General features: G+C 38.7%; 1 protein-coding gene across 27 annotated transcripts in view; it reads left to right on the top strand.

Moving 5' to 3' along the window:
- Positions 1-18894, top strand: part of TENM2 (teneurin transmembrane protein 2) — a 1290011-nt gene that overhangs the window by 284363 nt on the left and 986754 nt on the right. For all 27 annotated transcript variants that reach the window (XM_085001825.1, XM_085001822.1, XM_085001814.1 and 24 more), the window contains one exon: positions 9959-10258. In XM_085001825.1, the coding sequence (XP_084857951.1) occupies positions 10033-10258 (226 nt within the window). In that variant the 5' untranslated portion in view covers positions 9959-10032. The remainder of the gene's footprint in view (positions 1-9958; positions 10259-18894) is intronic.

Raw genomic sequence — 18894 nt, 5'->3', positions numbered from 1 at the left:
GAAAGGGCATGGAATTAGACTAAATACCAATCTGACATAGACTTTTGACTTCTCATTGCTATTCAAATAAGAATATACACAAACACACAAGCCTGGACCTTGATGGCAAATATTGAGACCCGCAGGGTGCATTTTTGCCCCTCTGTGGCTTTAGTTCATGGTGCCTTCCAGCACAGAGAAATGTCTTTGCATTTCACAATTTATAAACTGTATAGACAGAGGATCCTGGGACCGCTCTCACCATTTCCTGCACAAATGGCTCCAGGGACCCCAACAGATTCTAGAAGGCAGCAACACATAGCTCTGAAGCTAGCGAGCAAAATACAATTGTGAATTTGCTTATCCTTTCTGGCTCTGGACATTAACCAGAGTTGGCTTTTTATCCCCAGACATATCAATATAACAGCACAGGGGAGCAGAAAGCAAATTGCCTTTGACCTCTTATTTACTAGTGTATTCAATTACGAGGGCACTATCCTCCACTTTTGAAGATTTTAAACCAGATTTTCCTTGGTCCACTCAGAGGTCACAGGGATAGTCTATCTCTAGATATTTTGGAGTGTATCTATGTTCAGACTTGTTCTTAAATATTCCTAAGAGGAGAGTCTGGAAATCTTCCAGTACACACACTGGTATTCATGCTATGTCCTTTAAAGCCCTATTTGGGGGTAGAGAAAACCAAGGGAATAAGCCTGGGACTCCCTCCTCCTCTCTCTTTTATGTGTGGGGTTCTGTATTGCATTTCACTTGGTGCTTTAAAGGTTTTAAAATAAACTGCTTTCATGGAGGAGTTCTAATACACAGGAAAGGAGTCTGTGAATGCACTGTTTTAGGGTGACTTAGCATTTCTGCTTTTGGTAATAGGCACATTTTGCAGGGGAGTTAAGGATAAAGGGACCATGCATTATCCATTACACATTTTTAAACATAGAAACATGACACCTACAATATTTAAGAAACAAGGAGACAACCCAATTAACATGTTATCAGAAGGAAGAAAGATACTTTACAGAAGCTTTCAGATGGAGCTTTTAAAAATACATTTTTAAACTAAAAACTCTCTCATATCATGCAAATTTTTATTGGATTTCTAAAATATCTGTAACCCAGCTCAAATTAGAAAACAAGAGTATATTATTCCTGTGTAGTGACTCTTTTCCCATACCCTGATAGACAGAATTCTTCAGACATAATTTGAAAGGGGAAAAAAGGTGTCACATTGGTCTGTGTTCAGAATTGACAGAGTCTCAGATCATGTGGACATTTGGAAAGGGCTGGCTTTCCTGGTACCACACCTCTCAGAGGTCTGCAGTGGTATCATAAGATACAAATACTCAAGCACAGTGAAACAATGCCCATGGTGTGATCAAAGACCAATGATGAGGGTAAGGCAAGTTGAAACAACTGCCAGCAGGATTAGTTGTAACAGGGAAAGTGTATCTCTCTATTGGATACACCTACTATCCACATCTGCATCATTCACACACATATTTACATATACACACAGGTACAACATGCACACACACACACACACACACACACACACACACACAATTTCAAATGGGTTGTCAGTGATTAACAAGTCAACCCCCTTAAGTAGTAGGATAATCTGAAAAGTTAATAGTGAACGGTGTTACAGCTCATAGGATTAGTTAATTAGGCAAAGGCTTGCAGGCAAGATCTCTGTAGTCTGTTCTGCTAAAGTGATGGAACCCACTTAGGCAACTGATGAAAAAAGCAGTGTGAACACTCTTCAAGGGAGAGAGTGTAGAATGTAACAGAATAAAACCTCAGCATAGCAGTAACGAGCTGGCAGAGGCATTGCCATCCAAAGATTGCCATTTTTTTTTCAGTGCCGCGAAAGGCAGAGGCTTGGGGAAAAGATTTATAATTTTGGTAACCATCTTTCCTACTGCTTCAAGGCAATTTTAATTACTTTTTAAAATCAGTCTGGAAACTTGCATTTCCCGCATGAAATGTTGACCTTCACTTTCAAGGACAACTAGGCAGAGAGTGCTTGTCCATAGTAGGTAATAAATGCATTTTACTAGTTAAAGGGTGGATATTTAGCCATATTCAAATTAAGACCAATATCTTACTATTTAGAATTGTCTTAAGGAGAAAAATGTGCTGGCAAACACTCTTCTTATATTGTACCTGGCTCTTTGTAATTCTTTTCAGGGGCCACAGTAATATTTCTTTTTCCTTTGTACCCAAATCCACAAATATAGTGACCTATATTGGCCAAGGAGGGTTTCAGTTGAGTGAAGCAGACTGTCTACAAAACCAGAGGAGTGGTAAGATGGTACCACCACTACTGCTGCTACTCCTAATGATAATGATGATAATTTAGAGCTTAGGTGCCCAGTTTAAAATTGTGAGTGACATCTAAAACTAAGCATTTTTTTTCATGATGGAGTTTGAGCCCAGGTTTGCTGGATAGTTTGATTATTTTTTTAAATTAAGCTCTTTGATATAGCTACAGAATCATGTCCAATTTCAAGAAATAATACAGAGACATCTGTGGTACTTTTAGTCAGCTTCGATCTATAGCAACATCTTGCACAACTGGGGTGTGACATCACAACCAGGATTTTGACGCTGATGCAGCCAAGACATTGCCATCAGCATGGATGCCTCATGCCATACTCATTTCCTCTCACCTTCTTCCCTTCCTTACTTCTGGCAAACATTAGTCTGTTCTCATTTCTATAATTCAGTCATTTGAAGAATATTATATAAGTAGAGCATCAATATGGAATCTTTGGAATTGGCAGTTTTCACTTAGCATTATTTCCTGGAGAGTCACTCTGATTTTTGTTCATATCAGTAGTTCATTCCTTTTTATTACAGAGTGGTATGTCCTGTCATGGGGGTACCTGAGTCTTGTTTAACCGGTCACCCATTGAAGGACATCTGGGTTGTTTCCCGTTTGGGGCTAATATGAATAAACATTCAGCTATAAAGATTTGTGTACAGGTTTTTGTGTGAACACAAGTTTTTATTTCTCTGGAATAAGTGCCCAACAAGGCAATTACTGGGTTGTATGGCAGTTCACATTTAGTATTTCTAAAAACTGCTCAATTGTTTTCCAAAATGGCACTGTCATTTTATGTCTGGACCAGCAATGTGTGAGGGATCCAGTTTTTCCATATCCTTGTCAGTACTTAGCGTTGTCACTGTTTCTGTTGTTGTTATTTTTTAATTTTAGTTATTCTGACAAGTCTGTAGTTATATCTCCTTGTGATTTTAATTTGCATTTCTCTAATGGCTAATGATGTCAAACATATTTTTATGTGTTTATTTGCCATTGTTATATTCTATTTGGTGAAATGTCATTTCATGTTTTTGCCTATTTTCTAATCAGATTGGGTTTTTTTTTTTGAATTTTTGAGAAATATTTATATACTCTCTATATATGTCCTTTATCAGATGTATGGTTTGCAAATAAGTACTCTCAGTCTGTAGATGATCTTTTCAGCTTCTTTTTGGGGTCTTTTACAGAGCAGACATGTTTAATTTTGATGATACTCCATTTATTAATTTTCATTTTATGGGTTATGTGTTTAATATTGAGTCTAGAGATTTCCTCTTTTTTATTCTAAAAGTACAGTTTTTTCTAAAACTGTTCTAAAGTTTTATGTTTGATAAATATGTCAATAGACCCATTTAGGTTAATTTTTCAGTAAAACTAAGTCAATGTTGTTTTTATTTCCTTTTCTTGAACAATTCTAGCAACATTTAGTGAAAATGCTATCCTTTGAATGCCGTTTGCATTAAAAAAATTTAAAAAATCAATTGGCCATAATTTTTGAGGATATGTATTTTGGTTTTTATGTCATTCTTTAAAATTAAGCATCTTTTCCTCTATCGGTATCACCCAGTACTGATTCCTATACCAATATGAAACATCTCAAAATTGGGTATAATGACATTTCCCACTTTCTTCTTAGTTTTAAAAAATTGTTCTAGCTATTTCAGGTCCTCTATCTTTCTGCATAAATTTCAGAATAATTGCATTTATGTCTTTAAAAATATTTGCTGGAGTTTGATAAGAATTTTTTAATCTATATATCAATTTTGGGAAAATTAATACTTTTACTGTGTTAACTTTCCTAATTCATGCATACAATATGTCTCTCCATTTATTTTGATTTTTAATTTCTTTCATCAGCATTGTTTTTAGCTTACCATTTCTGTACACATTTTGATAGATTTATATCTAAATATTTCTTTGTTTGGAAATTATAAATAGCATTGTATTTTGCAGTCTGATGTGCATTGCTGGTATATTGAAATGCAATTGATTTTTATATATTTTATCTTCTATCTTATAATTTTACGAACTCACTTATGTTAGTTCTAAGTGTTTTCTTAGGACTTGTGGCATAGACACCCATGTCATTTATAAAGAGGGACAGTTTTATGTCTTCTTTCTGTTCTGAATGCATTTTATTTCCCTTTCTTGGACTAGAATTTCTAGATAGTAAGTAGAGTGAGCATCATGATAGAAGCTGACATCCTTGATTTGTTCCCATTCTTAGGAAAAAGAATTTAGTCCATCACCTTTGAGTATTATGTTAGCTGTAGATTTTATGTTGCTACTCTCTGTCAACTTGAGGAAGTTCCCTCTACTTCTATTTTTTTCCAGAGTATCTATCATAAGGAGATATAGATTTTTGCCAGATGCTTTTTCTAAGAGCATTTACATTATTGTGTGATTTTTCTTTAGCCTGTTAACGTGGTGGATTATATTGATTAATTTCTAAATATTGAGCCATCCTTGCATGCCCAGAATAAATCCTATGTGGTCAGGATGTACAATTATTTTTATATATTGTTGAATTATATTTGCTAATATGAGAATTTATACACCTATATTCATGGGAAATATTGGGTTTTAGTTCTATTTTTGATACTCTCTGTCTGGTTTTGATATTAGGGTAAGTAGATTCATAAAATTAATTGTAAATTGCTCCCTCCTGTTTTCTGGGAAAGATTTTATAGAATTGGTGTTAATTCTTCTTTAAACACTTGATAAAATTTTCCAGTGAAATTATCCAGGCCTGAAATTTTTTTTTTTTTTTTTTTGGTGAGTTTTAAAATTACAAGTTACATTTCCTTATCAGTCACAAAATTAGTCAAATGATCTATTTCATGTTGGGTGAGTTGTGATATTCTTGGATTTTTGAGTAATTGATTGACCTCATCCTATCTGTCAAATTGATTTTTGTGTATTTCTTTAAAGTATTCTCTAAGAATCTTGTTTATGCTATCAACGCCTCTAGAATCAAGTGTGTCTTCTTTCTTATTTCTTCACTCTTGCCAGAAGTTTATAAATTTTACTGATTTTTTTATTTTGGTTAGTTTTGTTTCCACTCCTAATATTTCCAATGGAGTCTTCTTTGTATCGTCTATTAGTTTGCTGAGATTTTCCTATTTTTTTGTTTGTTTAAATTATTATACATAATTGCTATTAAAGCATTTTATGATGGCTCTTTTAAAATTTATGTCACATAATTATTACATTTTTGTCCTCTCAGTGTTTAGATCTATTGATTCATTTTTTTAATTCATACTTTGAAGTCTTTCTAGTTATTAGTATGACAGACTTCTTTTTTCTGAAATATGGACATTTGATATGTTACGTTATGAGCCTCTATGTCTCATTTAAACCTTCGATTATAGCTGCTTTCCCCTTACACTGCTCTGTTAGATGAAGCATCCCACCTCATTACTGATAGTTTGGCCTAGAAGTTCATGTTCCCCACTCAAGTCTTTGCCAACATCCAAGGGAAGAGAGTTCCTGGTTAGGAGATGGGAGAGGGGAGGGGGCAGAAGTTCTGGTTCCCCCCTAGACCTCCACAGATGCCTCCCTCAGTGAGAATAGGAATGCATCATTACTCCGCCCCCATGACATCTTCTGACACCAACAGCCACCAAGGGGCAGAAGGACTCATTACCACTGGGACATAATGAAAGCCCTGACCCTCCACTAGCCCTCCTCCCATATCACCGGAGCAGAGGGGGGTGGACCCTTGTTACCACCCAGGGGGGGTGGAAGGCCAGCAGAGGATGGCCTCATTACTTCCTAGAAGGCATGAAAGTTCTAGCTCCCTTCTGCACCTTCTCTGAAACCACTGCTTGGGGTTCGGGTACCTTGCCGCTTCCTCAAAAGCAAGGAAATCTAGGATCCATGCTTAGTTTTTGCTGGTGAAAGTGGGAGTGGGGCTATTGCATGTTCTGTGTTGTTTGGCTAGAGGAAATGGTTACTTTCTCAATGTTTTGTCTCTTATTAGGCTGCCCCTTTCCTAGTCCTGTGGCTGGAGGAAGCAGGCTTTTGTTAGTGCTTTTGTTGTCTTTTGCTGTTTCTGTGTTGCCCAGTGTCTTTGGCTCCAAGTCGTAGATAATAGGGCAAAAGAAATTTCAGTACTCTTCCTTGGGTTCTAGAGGCACTGCCCTTATTTTCACCTTTTAGAAGCGCCTTATGGTTCTTTTAATATATGATGTACAGGGTCTTTAGCTGTACTAGTAGGATAAATAGGTAAAAATGTGCTTATTCCATTTTTTTGGAAGTGGGTGTTTCTGGACTGCCCAATTTTTCATGATAAGCTCATGACCCAGATTTTAATATAAATTCTCCTATTTTCTCTTTTTTATATTGGAAATTAATTTTTAAATAAAGGCAGGCTAAAATGTAAAAGGTCTACAGGCCAACAGTCTGTGTACTCTGTTCAGTTTCCTAAGAAATTAGCTTTCCCTAGCTAAGATTTGTCATTTTCTTACCTCATTTTATATATATATGTCTATCATATATCTAGAGGTGACATTGCTGACAAAAGTAACTACCAAGGGCATAGCCAAGAAAGGGGATTTTAGCAGGAAAAGATCACTAGGCAACCAAATTAGCCGTCAAAATGTCCAAACATTAAATTTCATGTACTTTATAAATAGGTAATAAGCTTTTAGGCTTCCACTTAGAGCATGATTTTTAAAAATATGTATAAAATAAAATCACATGCACACACACATGTAGAAAGTCAGGCCACTTCCCAAAGCATGTTGCAAATTAGAGGAGATAGGATTTCATGTGTTAGGGACACTGAAAACATTAAAAAATAAAAGCTCACAATGAAGGAGAAGAGAGGAAAATTATAAAATCCATTCAAATAGCTGATCCCCCCCAAAAAAAAAACCACTTGTGGCTTTCAGTGTTGGTGTGCACATTCTTACACACCCTCGGTAGGTGCCAAAGGTCTTCCTTAATCACTGTGTAGTTCAAGCTCTGATACTTATGATTAGAAGTTTGAGTTTCAGGGATTCATACTGTCATCGCCATCGCCACCCTCCATCTTATATGCAAATTTGTAACTACTTAGCTAAGAAAAAAATGTTTTTAATCATTCAGAGGAGAAAACACTGTATTTCTCATAGAGCCCCTTCCATGTGTTAAGGCAGTGTGATGGGAGTTTTACCACAGCATCTGTTTCAATTTTTATAAAGACTCTATGCAGTAAAGACTATTGTTTTCCATTTTCACGAATGAAGAAACTGATTTTGAAGGCCAGGAGAGATTTCACAAGGGCTCTAGCTAGTCAGTGGCCATGGTAGGGTTGGCATCCAATAATACTCCAATTGCCATGCTCTTTAGCAGCCAATACTATGGATTCCAAAATGTTGAGATCACATGTGGGGAGTTAAGGAGGGGAGGATTTGGGACATCTAGAAATTGCATTAATGATCAGACACTTGAATTGACTCTGCAGCAGCAGAAACATTCATGCCAACCTTGACTATCTCTGTCCTCCAAGAAGGTCCTGAGGTCTTGATTGGTGACTCTCAAAGATGTTTCTCGGTGTTCCTGTCGTGGCGCAATGGTTAACGAATCCGACTAGGAACCATGAGGTTGTGGGTTCGGTCCCTGGCCTTGCTCAATGGGTTAAGGATCCGGTGTTGCCGTGAGCTGTGGTGTAGGTTGCAGATGAGGCTCAGACCCGCGTTGTTCTGGCGTAGGCCAGCAGCTACAGCTCCAATTCAACCCCTGGCCTGGGAACCTCCATATGCTGTGGGAGTGGCCCTAGAAAAGGCAAAAAGAAAAAAAAGATGCTTCTCAACATCCTGAGTCAGCAATTGTAGGCTCCAGGAAACTGAGAATCTGTTTTTCTTTTTTAGTTTTTTTAAAGAAGTGACTGTAGCAACAACGTCACTGTGGCTGATATCCTCAGCAGGGTGATCCTCCTTTTCATTGCCAATTGTCAAACAAAGTCAACCACGATTACAGGCAGTGTTTGATAAGTACAGAGATAGTCCTAATGAGGAGGGTTCTTGGGATCCAGAAGGACCTCTTGGTATGAAAAGACAAGGAAGGGATGACGAAGCTTCTTTTGTTTTGAGGCAGATACCATACACCTTGCTGTGTATCCAGGCTAATCTTTGCTGTACCTAGGCATCCCATTGCAGCATGGTAAATAACCAAAGAAGACTAGAGGGGTTCAAAGCTGCAGGTCTGTTCCCCAAATATTTCCTGAAACATGGAAAAGGCAGTGAGCAGGGCTAGCCTGGAGAAAAACCATACTGGTTCTATATTGTATTTGCCATTTTGTTTAAAATTTGTATTTTTCCATTCTGTCCAGGCCCTGGCCCTGTGGCTAGTCCATGCCTTTTCACATGGCCCATGAAATCAATAAGAGCCTATCATTTGGAACTTGGAGGCATCTAAGCATTTTGGTCATATTTGCTAGGCCAAAGACTATTGTTTTCTGAGTGATGTTTGTCTACGTTTCCAGGTTTGGGGTATCAAATGATAGACTGTGGGGCTCGCTCTTTGCCAGATCATATGTTGGAGAGGTTTTTTTTTTCCCCATCAGTTTACTTATTGTGTTCAGTGTTCATCCCCATTTTTCTTTTCCATGGTGGCTCTTACAGCCATGAAAAGGACAGCATGGGCAGGCTTAGGCTAATGTTTATGTGGTTGTGCCAATTAGACCTCTTGTGCACAAGATCTCCTGTTGGTAGGTGACTAGGGAAAAGAAGTGACCAAATGTGTCCAAAATACGTATCTGCAGAGAAGAAAAAGCTGATTAAGAGTTTGCTGAATTAGTTGAATTTGAACAGAGGAAACAAATCAGACTAGTATCCATGAGGATGCAGATTCAATCCCTGGACTCGCTCAGTTCAGTGAGTCAGGCATCTTGTGTTGCCGTGAGCTGTGGTGTAGGCTGAAGATGCGACTCAGATCTTGCATTGTTGTGCCATGGTGTAGGCCAGCAGCTATAGCTCCAATTTGACCTGCTATCCTTAGATGCTGCAGGTGCAGCCCTAAAAAAAAAAAAAAAAAAAAAAAAAAAAGACAGTTTTTTGAAGACTCATTAAAAATTAAGAGGAAGACTGTTTGCATATTAAGAATGCCTTATATTATAATTGTCCAGACCCAGCCAGACAATTTTATTAGTTGAATGTGACCTGGTACCATTACAAAGCATCAAGGGCATATATTTATGCCTCATACACCTTTCTTTTATTTTTATTGATTTAATTTTGATATTGCTTTTTTTTCCCTCCATCCCTTCTATAGCAAAAAGAGAATGTAATTAAACCTGGATCAAATCAGTTTTGCTTTGAACCGCTTCATAGTAAGATCTTGCATTAGAGTGACAGACTTATCGTGTCATCTTCGCACATATAGAAAATCAAAAGATGAGTTATTTTGCTATTACTTTCTTCCCCAAATCTATTCAATTAAACAGCAAGAGAATTAATTTACTGTATCGGGTTCTTCTATTTAAGCTGATGGTTAAGTATATATTAAGCATTTGCAGAAGAGATACGCAGGGCTGACCAAATTTGCTTTTTTGTTTTTTATCTGAGTCAGAGCATGAGTCAGAACTGAAAGCAGCTTTTCTTATAATCACAATCTGTGTTTTGTTGTTGTTGTTGTTGTTTTCTGTGATGTTTTTAGGTGGCCAAGTGACAAGAACCCAAACTCAGACCTGACTTTTCTGAAAGCCTCGGCCTTCTGCCAGACCTGGGATAATGGATGTCAAAGACCGGCGACACCGCTCTCTGACCAGGGGGCGGTGTGGCAAAGAGTGCCGCTACACCAGCTCTTCCCTGGACAGTGAGGACTGCCGCGTGCCCACGCAGAAGTCCTACAGCTCCAGCGAGACTCTGAAGGCCTATGACCACGACAGCAGGATGCATTATGGAAACCGGGTCACGGACCTCGTGCACCGGGAGTCAGATGAGTTTCCAAGACAAGGTATGTAGAGCTGACCGCACTGCGTCGGTCCCAGCTGTCTTACACTCTTGCACGTCGATGACTGAGGTTGGTGGAAAGTGGGGCACAGCCCACCATTATCAGCTCCCCTTTAAAGGTCAGTTGAAGAGAACAAGCTTCTTATCAGCTGGTATCAAACTTCTGTAGGTCATGTAGAAGAGCCTCTTTCGTCATGGATTCTAAATTCTTTGATCACGTGGTGGTTTTCTTAAATGTAGCAGACAGCAGACCCTTGGCTCCATGAGGGGTGGCCTTGAGACCGCATGGACCCCTGTCCTGTAAAACGTAGAATTATCTGTGGTTTTTAAACTCTTAACCTTGAAGCCCACACACAGGCCTCCAAGACTTCTGATTTCTCCTGTTTCTCACATGGGGTTTCTTGGTTGTATTCTCTTTGAACAAACGGTGTAATGATAAAAACATATTTTAATCTCCCTTCCTCACTCCCCTATAATTAAATTCCCCCTTCAAAATATGGGATATTAATCACGAGTTATGTGTTGTCTTTTTATATTTTGGAGCACCGGTGAATGTGTTGTTACCCAACTCCACTGATATAATTTCCCTACCTACTTTTACCTAAGTGTAATTTTCTTGTTGTAATTTGATTTCTTTGGGGAGGAGAGTATTTTCTTCCCAAGAACTAACAGTTGGCATTCCCTTCATAGTCAGTATCCATGAGGGGTTTTGTTTTTACTTGTTATAAGTTGCTTTATGAGTTGCTGTAAATGGATGGGCATGTAGGCTCAAGCACCAACAGTGCTAAGAGTGACTAAAGTGACTCCCTGGTTTCATGTCTTGTGCTTTGTGTACTAGCCTCACCTTGTGGAGATTCACATAAGGACTTTGCGAAATTACAGGTGGATGCACAAAAATACAGTGAATGTATCAGAAAGGGTCACTCTGCCAGTGCCAAATGTCAAGGCCCTGCCTGCTGGGTTATTGCGTCATGTGTTTATGACACTGATTCTTTAGTTCTGGTTCTCTGTGCCTGTCAGGAAATGTTGTTGCAGCTAATTTAATTCCTTCTGAGATGCCTTAGTTTGCCTCTTTGTCCTAACATCCTGCTATAACTAAATATTATAAACCAGTGTCTTATGAACAACAGAAATTTATTTTGTATAGTTCTGGAAGCTGGGAAGTCCAAGGTCAAGGCACTAGTGAATTTGATGTCTGGTGAGAGTGCTCTTTCTGGGCCGTGGACATCTTTCTGGGCATCTTTTCCTGTATCCTGGTGTAACTGAAGAGGGCAGAGAAGCCTCTGGTGCCTCTTTATGAGGCCATTAAACCCATTCGTGAAGGCCCCTCCCCCATAACTTATTTACCTTCCCAAAGCCCCACCTCCAAATACCACTAGGGATTAGGTTTCATATAAAATTTTGGAGGATCACAAACATTTAGTCTAGAGCAACTTGGAATTCCATTCATTCCATTCTTGGTTTCTTAGCTTCCTTAAGTTACTTTACTTTTCTTTATTTCTTAGAAAGCACTGAGTGTATGTAATACATACATGTATGTTAATGCAAGTCCCTGAGCCCAATGCACAGAGGGGCTAAATGAACCAAAACATTGGAGTTTGAAACAGAGAAAAGTTTATTGCAGGGCCGTGCAAGGAAATGGGTGGCTTATGCCCCTCAGATAGCCCCCAATATCCTAAATTCTCTGAACCAAAATTGCAAAGCCTTTTTAAAGGCACAGTGAGGGAGGCATGTGGTTAGCTGTTGCTAACTTCTTGGTGCAGAAATCCTTTGTTCTTGTAGTTGTCCACAGCTATCAGATCCTGGTGTTCTTATGACCCCCCCCCCCTGCAAGATACATATTATACTTTAAAGAAGAGCTAAAGCCCAGAATATCAGGGAGGGGCCTGCCCCAGAAAGACTGCATAGGGTTCGCTCAGTTACATATATATCCTATAATCCCATAGTGGTTCCAAAAAAAAGTTCTCAAATGCTTCTCATTTAGCCTAGCTCCGGCTTTTATATTTAACAAAGTAGTCAACAAAATCAGCATGGAAAACAGTTAAAATTTTATTTCCATTGCACTTGCAGACCCTTGCAGAATATAATTTTTATTTAATCTTCCCTCTTATTTTCTGAGTTTAACTTCATGTAAATGAAGCAGCAAAGAGGGGGAGGGTTGCTTGGAAATTGTCCTGCCTCAAATGTCTTTGATCTGTGAGTAACTTCAACAAGTGTTTGACTTTAAGTTCTCGCCTGACCCTGAGTGCATGCAGTGGGAATTGGCAAAAAAATTATGAGGAATCACAACTTAATTGGTTATAAGGGAGTGCCTAAGTTTTCAATATGAAAAATGAGGACACCTACCTTTTATTTCCAAGAGCATCTCTAATACAAGACTCAAATATTTTGAAAGGTGAGTCATGTTCAACATGGTTGAAAGCCTTTCATTTTCTGCTGTATTTTTGGTTTCAGTTGTGATATGACTGCATCATACACTTTTGTTTCTAGTGATTCTATGCTGAAATGTAGACTCTCCTTAGGTCTCATTAAAGGTACGTCCTGGCTTCTGGAACGTTGTGCACTGAGCCATAGATCCTAGGTTATTGTTGAATTGTGGATTTGCCTGTCACCCTTTCCCTTACTAATATTTACATAAAACAAAACCAAGTGCTTGGGCTTTTATTTTCAAATATACCTTTATTCTTCCTGTTTAATCTTGTTCCTCTCCATTGATAATAATGGAAGTTGCTTGGCCATATCAAACTCATAGCTTTGCAATTAACAATTCACACATGCCTGGTGTTGTTATTGAGCCCATATTTGTTTGTGTAATGTGTTTGCATGAATTAAAAACTGTGCAGGCCAAAAGTAGAAATGAAAAGGCATTGGAAGTATTTGCATATGCAAGTGCAATTCCTTCTGAAGACATCTATGAATTTATGCATGAAAATGTAGTCAGTCTGAGTGGATCTACTTTGATGGGTTCTAAAATTGAACTCTGCAGGAAGTAAATAAGCACATATTTAAAGAGAGGAGGAACAGGAGATACAATCTGGCAAGCAGCTCTTTCAGCGTGAAAACTTAGCCACTCCAGAGAGGGTTAAAACAAATTTTACACTCAGTAATAACAATATTTTTTTAAATGTCATGCATTTCCCATTTTATTTTCTTATTCATGAAATCAAAGAGGAGGATCATCTCAGTACTTATTAGCCTAGAGGTACATTAGCAAGGATCAGAGCAGGATCATCTCCTGTGGTATTCTTACTTAAAACCCAAGACACTGATCAGAAAACAAACACGCTTCTCTCATACAAGCAAGTTTGGCAAACAGTTGGATGACTCTGCAGATGCTCTGAGGGGGAAAAAGGGGGACAAGAATTGCCAGCCAGTAGAAGTGATTTGGGGCCAGGGTCAGACCTTGTCCAGTTTCCCCAGCTGGCCAGAAGCCAGTATCAAATGTGAGAACCTGCCAGGTCCCAGCAGGAAAGGTGGGCCACATGTTCCCCTGAGAAGCTTAAGGACACTCTTGTCATATTAAAACTCCTTTACTTGCTTTCAGCACAGAATCCCGCTCTGCCTTCTTCTGGAGTGAACCTCTCTTCTAAGAAGAGACAATGCAAATTACCTGTCTGGCCTCTATTATATGGGATATTCCTGGTGTGACGATAGAACATTACTGACCTTAGGTCTGTGGCCATTGGAGTAATGAGTAATTAGTAAATGACTAATCCTGTGCTAAATAGCATCCCAGTGGGCTGAGAGTTAATGCACCTGACAAAAGTGACCAGTGGTCTGATCCCTGGTCAGACCTAGTCTTGGCTAAATCTGTGAAATAGATGTCACTTTGAATAATGCAGGTCAGCCAAGGTCCCAGGCAGGATGTACCAGCTTGTTCTTTTGGACCTTGAAGTTGGGGTGTAGAAGAAGTGTGGTATATAAGACATCCTCCCATGGTTAGGGGGCCTAAAATTAGCTTGAACTCTGCTTTTGCATATTTATGTGCTTAGGACTGTGGTCTAATTTTGTGCTTCACCAGGCTTATTAGACAGTTTTCAGATGTATTAAACAAAAATAATAATAAAAGAATAATGGCTAACAGTTATTGAGTCTCTCTACATGTCAGATGCCTAAGCATTTTACTGGTAGTAATTCAGTGAATATTCACAGAAATGGTTGTAAGGTGGGTACTATTATTATTAATGCCTTTTTTATGGACTAGGAAACCAAGGCACAGGAATGGTAAAGAAGTTATCCAAGGTCACAAACGTAGGAAGAAGTAGATATGTTTCATATCCAGGGAGTTGGATTCAAGAGTTGTGTTTTAAACCTGTGTTTGAGCATTTCTCAAATAAGTAAACCAATGAAAAGAAGCCCTTGAACCACAATCAGAGGCTGTTAAATTCAATGTATAAACCTCTCAGGTGTCAACACCTTTAAACCTCTCTCGTATAGGAACTGCAGTCACTAACATTGATGAAATATACAATGAGCACCACCCCCCAGCACCGCTGAACTAGACTCCTGTTCTCATCCCCTCACAGTGTACAACTACCCTCAAACTTCACAGAAACCTTCCTTCCTCCAGTGTTTCTCCACTACCCACCCCTATAAGAAGTTCAGAATATGTGCCAGTGTCGGAATATGTGCCAGGTTGTCAGCACTGATCCTCGGCCCTCCTCTAGAGTCATCACCTTTTTGCACAAACTTGTCACCTGGAACACTAGACAAGAGAGAGGGGTCACTGTCTAAATGCTCTTGCTCAGGTAAGCAGAACAGACTGGTTTCTGAGCTAGTTAAGGCCCAATGGGCCAGAGGGTTCAGCTAGGTTGCTCATCCCTCAAACAGCCTTTCTCTTCTGTTAGCAGTGCAAGTCTCTTGAGAGGGGGCCAATATTGAATTCTTTCTCTGGACCTCAGTCTGTCTCTTTAGGTCAAGGTTGAAGAAAGAATTGGAGGAAGATTGGATTTTTGAAAGGTTGCTAGCCTCAGTTCTGTGCCTCAGATCTAGCACAGAAATAACTTTCACGAACCTGTTGATGCCCTTTAAAAGTACATAAACATACACAAACAGTTTGAGGCTAGGTTTGATTTGAGTATTTTATAAACCAATTCGTATTCTTGTGATCTTTAAAATAATTGGGACAATGCGTTTTTGCTCTGTGTTATGTGGTATAGCATAAGTTGAACCTATGCTAATGAGCTTAAAACTCATGATCCATCAGTAAACTCAAATGTTACCTGTATCGATTGAATTAATGTATACAATAATTGTTGACGTGCTTGGGAACCCTGTGAGCATTTTTGTTTACACCATTGTCTTAAAATAATTCATTTTCCATTGTACCCAAAGAAGCAGTTAGGTTCTGTTTTGAAAACCCGAGCCTTTTAATTTACCTACAAAAAAAGGACAACTTTTAGGAAAGTTCAAGAGTTTATTGTGGTTGGTCAATATTTGGAAGGCTGAAAAGAACCTTGGGAAGATTGCTTTCAATTTATTCTTCTAGCCCTAGGCTAGACTTCTTTTCATATCTCAACGGAGAATAATGTTTTGCTTCATAGTCTTTGGTTGTGTTGTTGCTTAAAAAGAAAGTTAGAAAAAGAGAATCTACAACATTTCAATGCAAGATAATACATTATCTTCTTGCTGGTTTACTTGAGTGCGTGTTGCTTCATCATAAAAGGCATATGGGAGAGCAGTTACCAATGCAGACCCAGAGGTAAACTCTGTGTATAGTTCAGTAGGGATGTTTGAGCAGGGCAACTTTGATTACATTCCAGAACATAGTCTGTTTCAGTCTTACTTTCTCCTCCTGTAAACATTCCTGCTAACATGGCTCTTGGGTTCCTTTCTTACAATTATGCATTTATCATGCTATGGATATTGACTTTCTTTTAATAAGTGCTGAATAAGTGCTAGCAAGTCATAATCACTGCCATTTTAATCCTGTTGCCAGCAAAAGTGGTGATATTCTGCTCTCTAACCCTCACAATATTGTGTACAATAGACATCTCCTTTCTCTCTGCCCTTTGGATTTGTTCTCTATGACTTGCAAAAATTCTGACATCTTCAAAGCCAGAATTTCTCTTCCAGTTGTTGATGGTGTGCATTTGACTCCCTATGTACCATGCCTTTTGCTCCCAAAGATGAACACAACTCACATTATTTCCCTATTTTTAGAAAGGAATGAAAGATACCATCTAACAACTGTCAGCTGATGCCAACACACTGTAAAAGAGTTGCTAGTCAGACAATTTTACAAGGGAAAATATTGGAAAAATGCTCTAAGATAGTGTCACTGGATATAGTTTTTTAAAAGATGTGCATTTTATGGCATATAAATGACATGCAAATCTTGGGAAAGGATTTAAACTAACAGAAGATTTTTATCTATTTAAACTTTGGAAGAAAATGAATCCATTCTCCTTACTCTACATGTAATAATTTGGAGTCCTTGTCTCTTGGAGAGTTGAGCTTATCTGGATTTTCATTGTTGATATTGACTGCCCTTCTAGGATTACAACCTTCTGTTGCCCAGTTATTATTCTTTAAGTAATTATCTATTGTCAAGTCTGCATTCACCTTTAAACCTTTCTTTTTTTAGGTTTTATTGAGGTAGAGTTGATTTACAAAGTTGAGATCATTTCTTCTGAAGTGATCAGCTATGCATATACACACATCCATTCTTTTTCAGATTCTTTTCCCATGTCGACAATCACAGAACACTGGGTAGAATTCCTTGTGCTCTACAGCAAGTCCCCATTGGCCAGTCATTCCATATACCACAGTGTGCATTTGCCAGTCTAATTTTCTTTGCATTGCCATCCTTCTGCTCTTTTTCCAGGGTAATTCTCCACTTCACCTGAGCCCTCCTGTCTTTCTCCACTGTGGCACTTCCTTTAGAACAGTCATGTTTGTTTAATATCCTTTTTCACCATTTCTGTTTCACAAGACTTTCAATTACAGGTAAAATTAAGATAATGTCCCAACTGAAATCATCTTCCGCAAAAATCTGATGGTTTGCCTTGTGTCACTGGAAAATCTGGCACTACCTCCGGCCTCATATTTATCATCTCTTACTTCTCATTCTCCTTCCCTGGCTTTCCTATAGAGAGAGATCAGTTTGAAGATGTCTGTTGATAACCCTACTCTCGTATTTTCTTCCCTTGGTAACCTCATCGGAAGTGGTTTTCTTTTTCAACCACCAGCAGAACATTCCAAATGAAGATTTAGACACATGCTGAGCCTCTGTCTATTACTCCAACCTCAGTTGGCCATGTCTTGGGCTTAGGCTGCCATATACCTGGAGTTAGCTTATGGTGAGTATTCCCCAAGCCTGATGGAATGAACACCATATAGAAAAACAATATTCTAATATCAGATGTAGGTACGGAATTGACCGGCCTGTTAATTCATGCCCCCGATACTAGTGACTCTCAAGACTGAGACAAATGTGATCTTTCCAAGCTCCATTTCTGCTTTCCCAACTGTCCTTGGAATATTTTTCCTTAGAAAATCAAGTAACAAACTTAATTGTCTTTTCCTCAAAATCTGCTTTCACGTCCCAGTTTTGGGGAATGGTATCACAACTTCTGCTTTTTAGGTAGTGTTTCAAGACTCCTTTTTTTTTCTTGATTTTTTGAAATTTATGTTCACCAATCATAACCATTATTCTTCTAATTTATTTTTTCCAAGTTTCTCATCCCATCGGATGCTTCTGAAATTTTAACATTATTCAACTGATTCACCATTTAAATTGATTTTTTTCCTGTAATCTTTCCCTGGGCATTTTTTTTTCTTTTGTATCACAGATAGTCTTGGGTTTCTAAAACACTGACTTATTTTTGCCTCTTCACTCATTTTGAAAATATTTGGGGTACCCATGGGGCAACTGTGTGAAGTTATGGCACTCAGTGATGAAAAAGACTAATATGGTAACTAGCTTCACAAAACTTGGCAATCCTAATGAAAAAAGATATAATAGACGTATAAGTAGGTATATTATGATAAACGTCACAAAAAGGGAAAATACTGGAGAGCTCTAAAGAGGTCTCTAACCCAGAATTGTATACCAGAGAATCTCAGAAGTTGTCACATTCTTTCATACACTTGAAGGATGAGGAGGATTTTGGTGGTCACAGAGGCAAACGAGTGCTCAGGCAAAAGACATAACATGTGCAAAGGTCCAGAGGTGGAAACACTGAGTTGTTCCAAGGATCTAGAAGAAGTTCAGGTTAGTCGACTGTGGCACTGGGACAGATGAGCTGGAGTGGGAGAGAGATTTGGCTCCTGGAGGCATTTCAGAGAAATGATGCTTGTTTCATTTAACGAAGAATGTTACAAGGAGACAAGATGGTCAGTGAGGTGGGGTAGCAGGCTGTGTTTTATGAAGGCTGTGTTTTATTGGGGCAAGGGAGCCTAGCAGCCTAAACTGGGGTAGTGGAGACTATTTGAGAAATGTTGTTGAATAACAAAGATGATTGACTTTTTAGGACCCTATGAAAGTGGAAGCAGGCATAATATTTTGTGTCTCTTGAGTACTGACTGCTTTCTTCTCCTGCCAAGAGAATACTGTCTCACTGATGCTAAGATTACTTAAAGAGCCAGGAAAGGCCAATGCTTGTAAATAACCCCTTAAATAGAAATGCCTAGATTGTT

The sequence above is a fragment of the Sus scrofa genome, chromosome 16 (genome assembly GCF_054392235.1).
Source record: "Sus scrofa isolate SSC_HxYL_T2T_F1_AM1 chromosome 16, Sscrofa_HxYL_maternal_Yorkshire_Landrace_v2.0, whole genome shotgun sequence".
Taxonomy (NCBI): domain Eukaryota; kingdom Metazoa; phylum Chordata; class Mammalia; order Artiodactyla; family Suidae; genus Sus; species Sus scrofa.
The sequence above is the reverse complement of the archived record's forward strand: the minus strand, read 5'-3'. Positions and strand labels throughout refer to the sequence as shown.